Source organism: Ambystoma mexicanum, chromosome 6p (assembly GCF_040938575.1).
Source record: "Ambystoma mexicanum isolate Mex_15411 chromosome 6p, UKY_AmexF1_1, whole genome shotgun sequence".
NCBI lineage: Eukaryota > Metazoa > Chordata > Amphibia > Caudata > Ambystomatidae > Ambystoma > Ambystoma mexicanum.
Genome location: NC_090935.1, coordinates 1420582290 through 1420594355, shown reverse-complemented (window position 1 = coordinate 1420594355; position 12066 = coordinate 1420582290). Strand labels below are relative to the sequence as shown.

At 44.4% G+C, this 12066-nt stretch overlaps 1 protein-coding gene across 2 annotated transcripts in view; it reads right to left on the bottom strand.

Moving 5' to 3' along the window:
• Positions 1-12066, bottom strand: part of LIN54 (lin-54 DREAM MuvB core complex component) — an 825244-nt gene that overhangs the window by 140377 nt on the left and 672801 nt on the right. For both annotated transcript variants that reach the window (XM_069626123.1, XM_069626122.1), the window contains exons 11-12: positions 4699-4801; positions 4285-4422 (exon numbers count right to left, since the gene is read on the bottom strand). In XM_069626123.1, the coding sequence (XP_069482224.1) occupies positions 4285-4422; positions 4699-4801 (241 nt within the window). The remainder of the gene's footprint in view (positions 1-4284; positions 4423-4698; positions 4802-12066) is intronic.

The window sequence follows — 12066 nt, the reverse complement described above, 5'->3', positions numbered from 1 at the left end:
AGGGGGGAATAGTCCACCTGCACTGGTAACCACAAGGGCAGGCCAGTGCCCGTAAAATTCATGAGTCGAGCAAGCTAAGTGAAGCAAAAAGGGTTTACTTTCGTCCAGGTCAGGTTTCAAGGCATAGAAAAACAGCTGGGGGTTACTTGAGGTGAAAGGAAGGACATTTTCAAAAAGAAAAATATTTCCAAACATTAGGCAAAATGACAAGCATGCCTAAAATCTGAAGAAAAAAAATGTAATGGCCATTTGGGAATTTATCACAATGACAATAATCCGTTACATCAACAAACTGATTATATCTCTCAGTAGATATCCTGCCATGTTTACTCTCCCCACACCCCCTTTAAACTTCTGAAGATCAGGTTCCCCAAACTTCACATCAAATACTGCGAACCCTTCAGCATCACAGGGCAAACACTACTGAAATAAAGCACCTGCTTGGCACAACAACCTCAGACATCTGAATAATTAAGAGTTTTCTTGAATGTTCCTTACAGCATTTGCGGTCTGGACAGGAGCTCCCTCTGCTGGCAAATGTAAGTAGGCAAAGGTTCTCCCTTTTCAGGGTTCAGAATTGCTGTTAGCTGAGAGCAATGTAACTTCTGGTTGTACCCTAAAAGAGTCCAACTAGCATGACATCAACAGCAACAATGAGCTACTCTTGACATCTTTTCCTGTACCAACACGTGATATTACATATGCATTTGGCAAGGTATATAAAGGAGTACTGGGCATCTTGAAGATAAAGCATAATGGGTAATGTAATATGTCCAGAAAGTGATAATTTACATCAAGTGGAAGTTCGGTTTGTAGGACACTATGTACTAGCTCCCCATTTCCCAGAGATACTGCCAGTTTACTGAACAATGCTCGATGAGCTTTTTAGCTCCTGCTCATCACATTTATATTTCAATCCCTGCTTTTCGCACATTGTTACCTGGGGTCATCACAACGGTTTCTTGTTAATCAAGAGGGTGGATTTGCTCAAGTTTGGACCTTACATATGGATAAAAGAATGCTTCCGATCATCTGGTCCCCGAGCTCCAGGTTTGTAGCTTTCATTCAGTTGGCAAATTTGGTCCTGGGCCCCTGAATCACATGTCAAGCTCCATTTCTAGGGCCGTAACTGGTCCTGGCCTAAAGGTTAGTTTTCCTTTTTCGAGAAAAGCAATAGCCATGGGCTTGGACCTAATAACCTAAAACACCTGCATGCCCCAACAGCATCAGCAGCATGTGGTCCAGGTGCTCAAGGCGTGCAGGGAGTGGCAAAGTAGGTCTGTCAATACAGAAATGGGACCCAGATCATGACCAACTCAATGTCGAGAGCTTTCCAAAACATTAATGACTATGTGGCCACAAGACGCTAGAAACATGTAACACAGGCCGGGGTCTAATAAAATGGCTTCTTATGCAAAGTTGCAAGTAGCCAGACTGAGGTTTCGGCCCTACCAGCACCAAAGAGCTTAACTGTAGCCATCCTAGTTTAGAGTGCCCCCTTCTACCCGTCCGACCGCTGTTGACTAGGAATGAAAATTACTTACCTGGTTTTCATGTTCTGCAATGATATTAAAATGTTTTTTCAAGAAGACAATTTCCCAGTTAGAGGGGAGGTAGTTATCAAAATGCATGCTTTGCGGGTGATGGAAATTTTGCCATTTAGAAACATTGTTTGATGTTAGGATAATTTTTCTACTGACTTCTGATGAGGGATATGAAACCACCTACCCCAAGGATGTGCAGGGTTCCAACCAAAATATGGACCAAACTCTTGATTGGTATCTATGGCAGCACAGACAAGCTTCATTCCAATGGTGAATAGGTACAGTTAGTCCAAGGGAGACCCCAAAAGAATACATTACACCAATACAATGAAAATGTATACTCTGTTATAGGGCTAAACATTTAACACAGGTCAAATAAGTATTTGGGTTGTTATATACTACAGAAAACCGTAAAAGGCCCTCATAGAAACTTCTAACTCCTATACCCAATTCTATGACCCATTCCTGCTGGGAGTACATTATAATGCTTTGTTGGCGGGGAGAAGAAAATCAATGTAGACCCAAATACAACATTGCAGTAATTTCCAGCGCTCACAATGCCAACACATTAAGATCACTGTAGTCTCCTACAACCTCTAGTAATTAGTAAGAACAAAACACACAAAACCATATTATCTATACAGTATCTACAGGGGTAATTGATATAATTCTAGTCTCTGGTAGAAAATTACAGGGACCAAAGGGGGCAAGAAGAAAATTCAGTATTTAGGCAAATTACCTTTACAAGCCACTTTGGTGGAGTCTAGAAATTGTAGAAAAGTACCCCATTAGAAATAACAGGACAAACGCTTCAGGCAGTGCCACGATTACAGAATAAAGTCAGGTAAGTACTGGTTCTAACCCCACAAGTGCAGACAATGGAGAAACCAACCCCAGGGACCACCAAAGGAGATGCCCATGAGTAGCTCCAATTCCAGGTATGAGACCCAGACGACCAATGTAGAAAGAAGTAGAGCAGGTGTTGTGCCTATAAAAGTCAATGGCATACTGTGGTAGAGGCGGGCCTGCAACATTTACTTCAGTACCCAGGGAAACCCTAATGGGAAATTCAACCAATAACACGACCCAGGGGAAGGTATTTACAGTGCCATAAGCAAAGGTCTTGTAGCAGAAACAGCAAAGCAACCCAGTGAGTACAACGGTTCTTTTACAGGGTAAGAAACAGGATCCGGTGCCTATGGGATTGCAAATTGGATCAGCGATGACCTATATGACACACAACAAGAATCTGCCTTTCCAGGAGGATGGCCAAAAATCCAGAAGTAGCACAAGGATGAGGCGGGCTCCCAGAAGACAGAGGAACCCTGACCAAGTGGATATCGATGGCTCAAGGGGCAAAACAGGCAAACCAGCGAGCAGAAAGAAGTCCCTCAACTGAGACCTGTGGCAGTGCCTGAGATGGACCAGCAGACGGCCGAGTAGTAGCAACCCACCAGTTATCTGAACCTTACATACTCCCTACCTTGATGGGCTAGTCCCAGAAGATTAACATGGAAGGCAACAAAGGAACAACACAGAAACAGTCTCAGCATGAGCCATCCAGTCCAGTCTGCAAGGAGGACTGGAAAGTCTTCCAGCAGCAAAAAATAAGAAACCGGTTCAAGAGACAAAGGGCTTATGATTCTGCCTGAATGGCCACACCTGGCCTGTAAAGTCAGATGCCCAACTGTATGGCAAATCCTTCAGCTATTCAGGTAGGAATCAACTGATCTGAGAAATGCAGTGTCACGCCAAATATGCACATTCGCTCAAAAGCTGGCATAAACCAGCGCTCAAATCACAACAGGTAGACAAATGTTTTAGCAGGCAGCTTTAGACTATCCCTAAAAACACTGCAAACTCTGACTCTGCAACATTGGGGCTGTATGGGGTTGGAAACCAGCTTAAGCCAGTCTAAACATTCATGAAGGGCCCAGGATGGGCTCAAGGTGAGCCCACATTCGCACATCATCAATTTTAGGCCGGTCTCATGGCCCCCACAGACAAAGATGGCCAGAAGCAAAATGGCCAGGAGGAGGACATACAACATGCACAAGTGCCCCAATAGCTATTACACTGGTACAGGGGGGCATCTAATTCAGTAATGCAGCAGCATTCCAGGTGAAGCCAAACCTAAATCACAACTGCCACCAGCCTACTCCACAATACTTGTAGAGTGATTAAACCACCGTAGTTGCAAAGTGGGATGCTTAAAAAGTATGCCAGCCCATGGGAGCCACATGGGCTTATATAGACAGACCACCAAAAAGGGATGCAGCGGCAGGGGTACATCAGTAGAAGTCCCTCAGACCACATAAATAAGGTCAAAGATCTGGAAAAACAAATACAAAAAAGCAAATGTTTAGTGGACCGATGGAGGGAGAGCAGACTCCCCCTCCCAAAAATGGTATTCTGAACGAACACAACCTTTTCCCCTCACTCCCTTTCTTGTCACAAACCCCTCTACACAAAGGATACAAAAGAGTAAGAGAAATCAGGCATGCCCCGCATATATCCAACTCACTTGATTAATGTATGCCTTGCCTACCAGGACTGCACATTCAAACCTGTACATGCCATCCTGGTAGAAGAGCTGAGTAGCCCAACTGCATACGCCAACGAAAAGGAGAAACTAACCAGATGCTCCGAGCCCACAGAATTGTATATGAAACAGATTTATTTCAGGACATCTAGCACAAACAGAATTAGTTTAACTAGAATGGACCAATCCACTGCTTACCTCATAGCATTCACAGTAATTTTTAAGGCATCCTGACCGCTTGCAGTTACAACCCTTGCTGTGCCGCCGGTCAGATTCGCCCTCTTTTCCTTTACCTATTTTTGGTTTGAAGGCCTCTGGATTCCTGTCGAGACATGCCTGTTAATAGAGACCCAACAAATGAACTAAATGTAGTTGCTAATGCATAACAGACAACATATTTTTTATTATTCATTCATGTACCTATTTCTCACAGCTTGCTCTCATTTTGGATCACCACAAATTGAGTCTAGTGCATTATCAATAGTGGTGGGCAAAAGATGCCTGGAAGCCTTGCCTTGACTACGTTACGTCAAAATTTTAGTTTCTTTTAAACTCTTCAAATTCTACTATCCAGTCGTAACAATATTATGACTTATTAAAAAACAGCCTCACCTTTATTGCTTTTTGCCTCTCGTTTTCATGTTCCAGATTGTTGTAGCAGTTTGTGCAGTTGCAGTTGTTGCAGAACTCCCCGTTAGCAAAGCAGTCACAGTACCTGAAACGGTAGGATAAAGCCAAGGATTTACAAATGGAAAATGGAGCTCAGGCCACAATAAATGTAACTGCGTTCACAATTATCAAGCTTATCCATTTTAGCACAACAACTTTTCCATTTGTAGTGAGACCACCACAAATATATGGCTGACCACAATCTATGCCACAGTGCTGGCACAGGAGGTGGAAAGTCAACTGAGCAAAAGAAAATGTTCTATATCAACACCCAGGCAGATAACGTACACCAAACACCATCAGTTAGGATTTCCCCCTGCTTGCCTACACATTCGTGCAATGACGCAAAACAAGAATACAAATTACAGAACAGACTTCCTAATTTAAGGGGGGCATTATTTGCTAAAACACTCATGGCGTGGTGGGAGGGTCAGATATTGTTTTCTTATACAGTGTTTCATGGCAGATTCCTCCTACTTCCAAGCACTTATCAACAGGTATTACTGCCGTCTTTGGAACAATACGTGATTTATCAACTCAAGATAGATAGAATGCCAAGTCTGCTCTGCTGGGGGTTTCAAACATGCATGTGCAGGTTTCCCTCAAGTAAGAGACCAACGAAAAACTTGTGTAGCTATCCCCCTTGCAGGTGAATTGTGTGGCAGCTATGCATAAAAGGGAAATCTGAACAGTTGAGGAAACCAAAATACTGAAAATTATGTCAGAGTTCGAAAACACGCAAGAAAGAGGCCAATGATGGCTTAGAAGGAAATTTTGCATTCCATTAAGTGCAAGGGACAGCAAGACGAGACAGAATAGATTTAATAGAATAGATTTAATTTAAATGTTTTGTGTGGCACTACATGTTGTCCTATGTTAATTCAAAGTACCTGTCCACCAGCTTGACCATCACTGTGGCAGTCAGGTCTTATTAGTTGGTTGTTGTGACGGTTGGTTTAGCAGATGACTAGTGGAGTGTTCTGTTGGATGGAGGCCCAGTTCCTTGGGGGTGGGATGGTCCTAGTCAGGTCTGATCTGGGGAGAAAGTGATGCATCAGTTCTACTGCCTGCAAAATCTAGGATAAGTTGGATATTGCTGTTCCAAACAGAAAATTTGCAAGATTTGATGTAGGATCTCGTTTAACCCTATGCATTGCCATGTAGCCAACAAAAGCTCCGCCAAAAGAAAAGGGACTGCCGAGATCTGCCATTGCCCAGGGGTGAGTAAATGCACTCCTATTCTCTCCCTACACCACAAACGGACCACCGTCTAGGTTCTAGAGGCAGGAATGATGGGAGTCCTAGGAGATGGGATTGGGGGGGGGCATGAACTACTGGCATGCTAAAAGAGGGTTGCTTTCCATCTGTGGCTCCTTCAGCAGCTATACCCAGGACTGGGCTGTCTGGAAGTTGCACAGCCGTGCTAGAAACGTTAGGAGTATGGCTGGATACCACTTGGGCAGAGAATAGGCTCTTCTGAGAACCATCTGCATAATGGTACGGAACTGGAGGAACCTCCATCAGTGCTGGTTGCACTTGGTAGGAACTGCTGTAGTTTAGAAAAAAAGCCAATGGGAATGTATGTTGATCTTTGTATCAGCAAAGACCACTTTTATTGATGTTGCTCCATCATGAATGCTTGGGAAACAGGAAAAATGTCCAATGCATTTCATACTACAAGTCCATCAGGGCAGCATCTGGCATCAACCAGGAGCTCATAAGATTGAGGTGTGACCTTATTTTCAAAACAATCACCAGTGCTAGCATATGGCATAATCAGGCACTGTATTGAACATTGAGTCCAAACTTAGTGATCACAGCGTTTGATAGAGTGATAAAGATGGTGTATGCGGATACAAATGTCAAAGGACATTCTGATCGACTTTTTTCTATGCTGCAGTATTAACTACCGATGTGCAACCAGCACTGGTGGAAGCTTTCCCAGTTTCGTACCTAGTCTTCCACTGTATAGTGCAATGCAGTTTCTGGTTAGCACCATACATCCAATACGAACGTAACAACAACTCTTACAAGGTGGTGCCCACTTCATACCATAGAGTCTAGCTATATAGCTACCTGAGCTGCAGTTACCATCTCCCCTTAAAGAGTGAGGGCCAGGGGGTTATATTGGGTACCAAAGGGGTGTAGCCCCCCTACCAAAGGGACTATTATGTGGGCAGGGCAGGGTGAAGGACACTGGGTTGGGGCTGCTTCTTACGGGTGAACTGATGGCAAGCAAGGGGACGGCACTTTGATATTATATATGATGTGGCATTTATAACACTCTTGTACACCAGTGTTTCTAGGTGCCAAAATGCCATGGTTGATAGAAATGCAATGGCTGGTAGAAGGCTGAGAATAATGGAAGAGGACCAGCAGTGCATCCTCACTATACAAGTTTACTTCTGTTTTGCATGATTCTTTGCCAGCTTCAATCGGATAAGGATGCAGACACTCAGTAGATAAAGAATTACAACAGGTTACTATCTGCACAACGCAACCTCAGCACCTAGATAGGTCAGTCACACTATACTCTGGATCTAATTAACACCTGGAACTGGCATCAAATGAAGCTTTCTGAACATTCGTATTAACTGTGTGCCCTGCTCTTCACTATGCGGGCATCACACCAGAACGCAGATCTGGTAGGCCCTGAACTGAGATCAGATGTTCCTCGGTCTCGATTAAGGGAAGGATAGCAGCCTGTAGCATTCTTCCATATAGTTACATTACAAGTCTCAAAACCACCCAACAGAATCTGGTGTACTCCTCTGCATCCAGTTACATCGGATGAATCTCATGCCCAACAGCTGGACCTGTGCATGACCTGTGCTCACATGAAGCAACCAGCCGGATAGGTAGCAGAATTGTTAATGGCTCCCGAGCCATTACCTAGTAGGATTGCAGGATCAGAAAGTACATTTGGGCTTCCCTTTTGCCAACTTTGCGAGTCCACTAAACATTTTAATGGCTTTTTAAAGTACTGAATGCTTCAACTGAATTTTGATTAGTAGTGTGAGAAACCAGAAGGTGTCTCACCCACTATTCTGCGGGGATCTGTCATCCAGGTGGCCAGGACACAGCCATCGCTTTTGTGTCCAGTTCCTGGGAGTGGACCAGTGCGGGAGGATCACCTGGGCGAGGTGTCTGCGGGGAGTGGGACACCGGATGGTGAGACGCGGTATCCACTTCCTTATAAACACCTTTACCCCATCCTACCAATATTTAGGAACTCCAATTCACCCCCAACTCCCCTTACAACACAAACATTCTCACGGATATCCCGCTATGAGAGAAAACGGACTAACACCCGAGCCGTATACCTCACATGTCCCAATACAATGGTCAGTAAAATCCTAAAGAGAGAATAATCTCCACAATGATGGGAGCTGGAGAAACTAGGTAACAAAAGGAGTGTTCCTATCAGAACTGGTTCTATATAATGATTAGTCATACACTTTTTTGCACGGAACATGGAAAGCCGGACTGAATCCTGGCAAGGTCAGGCAATTACTGACCATCACACACACACACACACACCTGACTTCCATTAAGCTTCTTCACACAGATAAAAGGCAAGGCACGTGAGCACTCGGAGCGAGGCAAAGCACACAAGGAAACAGCAGTTCCAAAATGGCAGTTTAACAAGAGGAGAAAGACAGTGAAACAGAAGGGGAATGCAAGGAGGGAAGTTCCCTTTACCTTTTCGACAAGGAACTGTTAGCGTAAGACCAGGAAAACAGACTGAAGAATTATGCAGTGTGTGTCAGAGATACCCGGGGCCCTCCCGCGTCAAGAATCAAGGCAGGGAGATTTACCCATTGTGGTACTGTCATTGGCTCCAAGACCAAAGCAGCGTCCGTGAAATCAACACATCCGGTGAGTTGGGGAGACCAATACAAGACCTGTCTGTGTTGAAGCCATACAAGACCGGTCTGTGTTGAAGCCAAAGTTGCAAGCAGCAACATTGTATGGCGAGCGCTACATTGTTTGAAATACGTGTGATAAAAGACACGTAAAGTTGAACTGCTGATGAGTGATTGAACTTTGAAACGGAGATACAATACCTTTGGCAGAGTGGTCTGGCACCACGTGGGTGTTCAATCAAAAGTCTCTGTAAGGTATCCAGCAACCAAAACCCTGTGCACAATCAAAGGTCTTGGATGTTGATACAGTAAAGAACATTTGTGGCAAAGTTGATAAATTTGGTCCGAGCCCGGCAGAGGGCGATCAATTGAAAGCTCTGTGTTAAGTGGGTCTGAGCCCCATAGAGGGGGATCCGGGGTGAAGTGAAAATCACCAGAGAAGGTTTTTTGTTTGATAAAGTTGGTCCGAGCCCGGGCAGAGGGAGATCAATGGGAAGTGTTGTGTTAAGTGGGTCTGTGCCCGATTGAGGGGGATCTGGGGTGAACAGAAAATCACCAAAGAATTTGTACGTGTGAAACCCTACGGCGAAAGGAAGTTTGTAGTTTGTCATATTGCATCAGGCCCTCTGTAAAAGAGACTTTGAATGGCAAAGAGACTTTGGCACAGAAGGCCATGATGTTGAGGTTTTGAACTGCACCCTTGTGCTAGAGAAGCCAAAGACTGTGGTAAGCTCGAGTGTGCTGCCTTGTCCCATGCTGAAAATGTGGGCAAGGGAAGCCAACTGCTTCAAGATCGTGACCTATCATTTCTTGAACACTCTTCTTTTGCAAAACTTAGTTTACCACACTATTTGTAACTAGAAGTAAGGATTGGCAATAGGTTTATTAGTATACAACCTTTTATTTTCACAGACACCACTAGGACGGTATTATTTGATGGTCACAGCTTGCTCCCATCTTTAGATTTAGGTTAAGATAAGTGTTTTTCAAACCCAATTGAAGTTCAATAAACACCCTTTAACTGTGATCACTTGTGTCTGTCTTACTGTTTGATACCATGCCTTGCTTAGTATGACTACCCGGACAGTGGTGCATGCAGAGCAATCCATTTTGTCCCCTCTCGGAAATGATGTTGGGGTCATGTGAAAGTCCTTTATTTACCGGGTGTGGCGCATACCTGCACTTTTTGCTTGTTATCTGGTTTAAACTAACTTATTCCTCAGAGCCAAGCTTGCTCTAAAGCCTCCTTGGAAGAGTGGATCTATTGTTCGTGCTCTGCCTTTAGAGTTCTTAACACTCCCAAGGCAGGGGTACCCCAAAGGTTCCATGGTTTATTTGGTCTCCCTGTTAGGAATGTGGCTTGGTGGGGGGCAAGCTTTCCTTTGTGCAAAATGGCCTCCACCACAAGGAACCATTTTGTCTAGCTGGGGTCCTTTTTGAGCTACTGCTCCAGGCAGCTAAAATGAAGGTCATCTGTTCAACTCACAGTCCTGAGGGGGTCACATGACCATCTTGTCCCTTCGTGTCCATGTATTGGGGAACGTTGTTACATGGGGTAAGGAGATTTCTGCATAACATTCTCTGAGTAAGAGCTTTGAACCATCTAACAAAGGTGAAACTGTATACAGCCTAAATGTTAAACAAAAGCCCCCCACAGTGGCAGCTGTGCCGGAGCAGTCAGTCTTCAAGGGAGGGAGGTTAACTACGGTTAGTCCAGATTTTACCAAAGAAAAGACCCACACTAATATACTGAAAAATATAAGCTTTATTACACATATAACCTCTATCAGGTATAATGAGCACTAAAGTTAAAACATACCAGTAACTGCAGAGTAAGAAAAAACAGTGCATTTATAAAAACAGCAAACTCGCTCCTAAAATACCCGTGTTGCCCAGAGCCTGGCGGTAGGCACATCACAGGCTAATGGGAAGGAAGAAGAGGGGAACACCAAACACAGGTACAGTAATTCTCAATCCTGTACGGTCTAGTATTATTATTACACACCATGCACTTGGAGGGTGGAAAGAGGTTAAATACTTCAGAAGATAAAGCCAGGGGCCACCAGAAGTCATATCACATTTAGACTTCTAGCAGCAGGTTCCCTACACACCTTGGCAAAACAATACAGTAATACCGTTATACACAGATATCAACGGGAAAGAAAATCAGTAGGAAAAAGAAGGTACATTCTATTTTCACACCACGAGTTTCAGAAAAAATAGCAACCGACCCAAAGGGATGCCAGACGAGATCCTCTTGAAGAGCTTCAGCGCCAAGTGAAGGATGCAGATGCCCCCGGAAGACTATACCAAACATGATTTGCACAAATACAATTGAATGTTAAAACGCGGTAGAATCAGCATAGACCCTAGATCACAGAGGCACCTGAAGAGAAGTAACTTGAATAACCCATCAATCCAGTGCACAAGGTAGGTACTCTCGGAGGCATATCCAGAGAAGAATGCTAGGGATGGCCAAACAATCCAGTGACTACAAGCTCTTCTTTTACATGATGGTTTAAAGGATCCAGGTGCATGGCTGGTCGCAGAAACATCTCACTTGTGCACAAAGGCCATTTTTAGGATGGTCTCATGGGTTCCCTGAATAAAGGGAGCCTCTAAAACAAAATGGCCAAGAGCTGGACTTAAAAATACATTGGTACCGTAATGGCTACTAAAGGTACATTGGGCTATGAACGTAGTAAAATTGGCTAGCACCCCTGGTCAAGCCAAAACTCAATTGTAGCTGCCACCAGCTTATTACCTAAAACCAATGTAGAGTGATAGAATCCACCTGGGGCAAAAATGGGGTGCCTGAGAAGAACCCTGGGGGACTGGGTGCCTTGGGACGACCCAATCTCATATACATTGAGGTGAAAAGGGTTGCAAATGGCAGGGGGATTTCAGTAGTGAACAAAAGGAGCTGCGGTGGATGGGGCCTTGATAACCCAAAATAGGAATTCTGTCGATTTGAATATTGGCCAACAGAAAAAGCCACATACCTAAGAATGTCTGTAGCCTACTCGCTAGCCTAGGCTACTAAATTTCCAAGGAATGGCCAATGCACAGTTCACAACTCTACTTTTCAAACCCTGTCCCTTCGCTACTGCAACAAAACAGACTTATCCCTTTGCTCTCTCAGGGTTTAGAAGAGGTCCCTCTTGGACCTTCGATTTTTTTTAATTCATGACCCGTCCTTTTCGGATGTTGAGTTTCAGGACTCCCCCTGGGACCTTGGCACCAAGATTCATGATATGCCTTTCTCCTATGTGTTGGGTTAAAGGACACACAGTAGGTCTCTCTTGTGAGCCTCAGGTTAAGCATTCACAGCAGGCCTTGCATATGCACCGAGACTCCTGCCAGTGCTTTGACTTTCCAGTTCTCCCAAGGAGTAGGGAAGCTGTGGTACCCTTCTGGTAACCCTCCCCTTCCCATAATTTATAGC